Genomic DNA, 5,175 nt, shown 5'->3' on the forward strand with positions numbered 1-5,175 from the left:
GCGACATTAATCAGCTACTTTATCACTTACCCGAAATTCTTCACGAAGCCGTTCAGAAGCCAGCTTGTCCACCAGGTACTTCTGCACCCTGTCAAGTTCTGGCTTGGAGGCCTTGAACATAGCATACACGTTGCCTACGTTGCCGTAAACCGGCGCTTCGTCATCGAGTGCACCCTCGTCGTCTTCTTCAGTTGACTGTGGTTCTGGAGCCGTATCACTTGTTTGGGTTAGTTCGGCTTGTCTTGGTGGGTTTGTTGTCGTAGCTGGTATTGACTGGGCGGTGGTAGTGGGGGCGTTGGCGTAGATGTGTTGGCTATCCTCGGCATTGCTGTTCTCGGTTTTTGTCTTCTTTGGTCGGATGAACGGTTTGACGGCTACACTCGGTTTGGCTGTGGGTTTTACGGGAGTTTCTGTCGAGGAAAAGACATGGGGAAGTAAACATAACATTCTTATGGAAAATAATCGCTTGTGCTAGGAGATAAGTTTGCATCGACGAGTGTGCAACATCCGTTGGCAAAACAGAATTATTTGAATAAGCAGACTAACACAATCCAGCAAAGTAGCAGTTGGTTCACCTTGAAGCGAAGTTAATGGGGGTTCCGTAATGCCTCTTCCATGTTCAGACTGCAAACTCGTGGGTGGTGAGCCCGAACCTTGCTCCTTCTGTTTCCGCTTGCGTCTGTAAACAAACAATCAAAAAATAATTAACTCATTGCGTGCACTGTAACCTTACATGTGTTTCCCTTTTTCTCTGCAGTAATACCGATGAAAACATCAGAGATACATTATTTTGTTTAATGTTTAACATCATTCCCTAAGTCTATGGTAGGCCTAATACGTACGACACGTGTCTTATTGTCGATCTTTACTGATGTCTACGTTTACTCCAAAGACTTAAAAAACACTTTGTCACAGGAATCAATGTATGTGACTGTTTGTGTACCTTGAGGGTGGTTTCGCCTGATCAGACATCGTTATGATCGTATACATGATGCGTCGGAAAACCGCACAAACATTATACCGAACAGAAGTTTTTCTTCTACATCAACAACAGCATTTGCACTGAATGACAAATGATGGGTATGGGGATAAAGCAAAACTAACACATCTGGTGCACATTACAGGCTCACAAAAAGGAAAAGCACTATGTACCTGACAACAAGAACAACAATGACAACAGCAGCAGCGACAACCACCACAGCACCAATGGCGCCCCCAATGACACCTCCTTGGTTGGAATTTGTGTCGGGATCTTCCTGGTTCTGTTCTGAGGCTGTGGACGTGTAGATATTCAAAGTGCTGATAAGCGATATGCATTAAACATTCGTACTCTCTCTCTCTCTCTCTCTCTCTCTCTCTCTCTCTCTCTCTCTCTCTCTCTCTCTCTCTCTCTCTCTCTCATCCTTCTCTCTCTCTCTCTCTCTCTCTCTCTCTCTCTCTCTCTCCCTCTCTCTCTCTCTCTCTCTCTCTCTTTTTCAATCAACTTTCACTAACGTATAACGTTTGCTGCAGAATTTCCAAAGCACTAGAGAGTTAGATACACACAAATATGATATGCTTACAAAGAGATTGTCTCTAAATACTATTACAACGCCGAAGATTGTCTTTCAATCTTACAACACTCCGTGACTAAACCAATTGGTAGTATGTACCCTTGCACATTGGCAGACTGGAACCGTCCAGACAGGCCTCACACGTTCCGTTGAAGACGTCGCAAGGTCTGGAGTTGCTGCATTGGCCACACTGCTCCTTGCAGTCTTTGCCGTATCTGTTGGCCTCGCACGCTGTAATGCGTGAACGAAAATTACGTTATGAACAATCGAGGAGACGCCTAGCATTTAAATAGTGTTTGATAAGTTATAATTAATCTTTTTTTTTCCAACCGGAAGACAATACTTATTGCGTGGTGGGATCGCTCAACAGACAATTTGATCTTGTGGCGGCGGTTTCTTATCTTTCTTGTGAAACTACGGTACCGAGTCTTTTCTCAACTGTTTTTTTTAAGCAGAGGGAGTTTAATTGGTATTCCTTCTGTTTTAAAAGTGAATATACTTGCTTTTCTGATACCAGGAAATAACATTGCACGGAATATGTTTTGTTGTTGTAATGTTATCAGCACATTCGCTCAAGAAGCAATCGTTTACAAAATAAACAGGGGCACGTACTCGTGTTGCAGTACGGTGGTTGATACCCAGCCGGACATCCGTTAGGACAGTGTCCAGTGACCTTGCCACAGACATCGTTGTCCGCACACTGGCCACACCGTTCTCTGCATTCATTGCCATGGTAACCGTCCATACACTCTGAATATCACAAAGAGTTCACAAGATGATTCTGCTCAAGCAAACATTTCTTGGAAATTTACTCTTTGTAGAATGATAGTGTCTTACAAATAATTCTTGTTACTTCTGGTATTACTTAGAAAAATTGCAAGTGCGAATTTCATGCTATTTTTCCTAGGTATTGTTTTCATTGCGTTGTACGTTTGCATTTTGTCATGACATTTGCGTTCGCACAGGTAATCTAAAATTCACTTTGTGACTTACAAAACATCCGTATCGACATTTCATTTAACATGTATTTAATCACAGGGATTTTTCTCGATTCTCTCCTTTTTTCCTCTATCCCTCATTCCCCCTCTCTCTCTCTCTTTTTCTCTCTCGCGGGCGCTCTCTCGCTCTTAAGAACTTATTGAGAAAGCTGCATAAATGCGGCTCTTTGCTTTCCCCAGACATTCATTTTGGTCAGCGATCAAACGTTTAGAAGAATGTATGCAGACGTGCTCAGTACCTGTGCACAGTGGAATAGAGTAATTCCCATCACAGGCATGACAGGAACCGTTGAAGACGTCACAGGCAGCAGAGTTCTCACACCGACCACACTGTTCTCTGCAGTTCTCGCCGTATGTCTTGTTTTGGCACTCTGAGAATAAAAATACAATAACTAAGAGCAAGCTGTACTGAGATTGGTTGATAAGCTACAGATAACTTATCCGCAAACAGGATAGCAGTAGCTTGAGTTAAGATCACTGTATCCACTTTCATGTAGCCCAAAACAGGACTTTCATTCACAACATTGTGGAGAGTGCACATGGTTATGCCTTTTCGGCTTACCGACCAACTTCTTTTGGGAAATATTATTTAGGAACTCTAGCAGCCCCGTCAAGTTCGGTCAATGATTCAAATGACTTGACACTATTGTGTTAATATGTCAACTTTTGCCAAGGTTTACGTTCCTGTTTATGCTTTCTTGATCTGTGCTCAATGCAAGGCCTGGCTCGCATTACGATCTTTGATTTTGCTTTGTTGTACACTCAGAGATTTTGATAGGTGTTGCGTTTGTCAATGTGACATAAAAACATCCTGACAACTAACAATACACTCCCTCGTAAAACCGTTCGTTAATTGCTCGAAGTCTACTTCACGAAGCTCGCTGCACGAACCTTTGACACTACGTTTTGGGTGAAAAGACGTAGAACTCTATTTAGGACGGCCTTTACGATGGCTCACCTTGCTTACAGAGTGGTAGTTCATACCCGGGCTGACACACGCCAGGACAGTATCCAGTGGTCTTGTTGCACGCAGCGTTGTTTGAACACTGACCACACTCCACGCTGCAGTTCGCACCAAAGTAGCCGTCAACACACTCTGGGCATTGGGAAGGACACACTGTCGGTTAGTTATTGCCTTCGTGGATTTGAAAAGCAAGTCAAATAAACACACGAACTAATATGTCGAGTAAATATAGAGCCTACCTCAAAGAGCCTTGCATAAGTTCACGTGAATACTGCATAAGATGTACTATGAATTTAACTGGATTTACAACGGACAGAAGAAGTCGTGGTCCATCTTCGTGTAACCACATGTACAAAACACTCCAATCACATTTTGGGGCAAAGCCAGTCCAACGGGATTGATTTCGGGCATAATTAATAACCCTATCAAAATCTGCCATGTGCATGCAACGGTTCACTTGAGCATACAAGGACACAACGGCAGCCAGACTCGATCGCAGACAGCTTTTCAAATCTTGACGGGTTTGCTGTCTGCCGACGTATAAGAAACGTACAGCTGTTATAAATAATCGGCGAAAAACTCTGTCAGTAAAGTTCAGCTGCTGTGAAAAGGTGTCGCATAAAAACAAAGTGGAGTATTAAATTTAACGTTTAGCTATTAGCATAAGTATACTTACAGATGTTAAGATATTTTCCCTACCTTTGCACAATGGAAGAGCAAACTTCCCCTCGCAAGCCTGACAAGAACCGTTGAAGACGTTACAGGCAGCAGAGTTCTCACACCGACCACACTGTTCTCTGCAGTTGTCACCGTATGTCTTGTTCTCACACGCTATGAAGACATAGCATCATTGATTTAAAGTTCGCAATTACAATATTCAAATCACCACATAGAAATATAAACCAAAGAAAGCCAAAATTACAAAATTCATCGCTATCAATTGCCTGAAAGATGAAGTGGGACAGGTACTACTTCAATAACGATTATAACCAACGTAAATATTGAACGTCTCATCTTGGAAGCTTCCTCTCTGTTGAAGAATTATTGTCTTTCTTTCTTTCTTTTTTGAGTGTGTGTATGGTGGTATTAATTAGGAAGAAATTCATGTCCCAAATGCAAAGTGTACCTGGTTTATCGCTCTTCCACTCTCTCTCTCTCTCTCTCTCTCTCTCTCTCTCTCTCTCTCTCTCTCTCTCTCTCTCTCTCTCTCTGTCTCTCTCTCTCTCTCTCTCTCTCTCTCTCTCTCTCTCTCTCTCTCTCTATCTATCTTAACTCCGTTTTAACTCGTTACATACATTTGTTGCACAAGGGCGGTTGATATCCAGCTTCACATCCATCAGGGCAATGTCCGTTAGTTCCGTTGCACCCGTCACCCCGTACGCACTGACCACACATCTCTGAACACGAAGCACCGTAATAGCCAGCCATACAACCTGCGAACAGACACCGAATGGAAGAAATCGTTCATTCAAATACAGTGTGTGTTGTTTTGCTGAATCAAAAATAGCACAAAGGATATAAATCATTGTTCCATTGCACCAAGAGAAACTTGACCCAAATTGTTACGAGAGACAGACAAGTAGATAGACATAGAGATAGACAGAGAGAAGGGGGTAGTTGTAAGGGTTGACGGAAAAAGGAAAAGAGAGAAACACTGACT

General features: G+C 42.8%; 1 protein-coding gene across 1 annotated transcript; it reads right to left on the reverse strand.

Moving 5' to 3' along the window:
* Positions 1-30: 30 nt before the first annotated feature.
* LOC138956624 (protein draper-like) lies at positions 31-4,942 on the reverse strand (the record flags this gene model as incomplete). The annotated part of the gene is made up of 9 exons (XM_070327935.1): positions 4,811-4,942; positions 4,215-4,346; positions 3,510-3,647; positions 2,791-2,922; positions 2,166-2,303; positions 1,653-1,784; positions 1,153-1,273; positions 576-679; positions 31-410 (listed from the first exon to the last, which is right to left on the reverse strand). Coding segments are annotated over exons 1-9 (1,377 nt in total), but the record flags the coding sequence as incomplete, so codon positions are not given.
* Positions 4,943-5,175: the final 233 nt, after the last annotated feature.

Source organism: Littorina saxatilis, unplaced genomic scaffold (genome assembly GCF_037325665.1).
Source record: "Littorina saxatilis isolate snail1 unplaced genomic scaffold, US_GU_Lsax_2.0 scaffold_484, whole genome shotgun sequence".
Lineage (NCBI taxonomy): Eukaryota > Metazoa > Mollusca > Gastropoda > Littorinimorpha > Littorinidae > Littorina > Littorina saxatilis.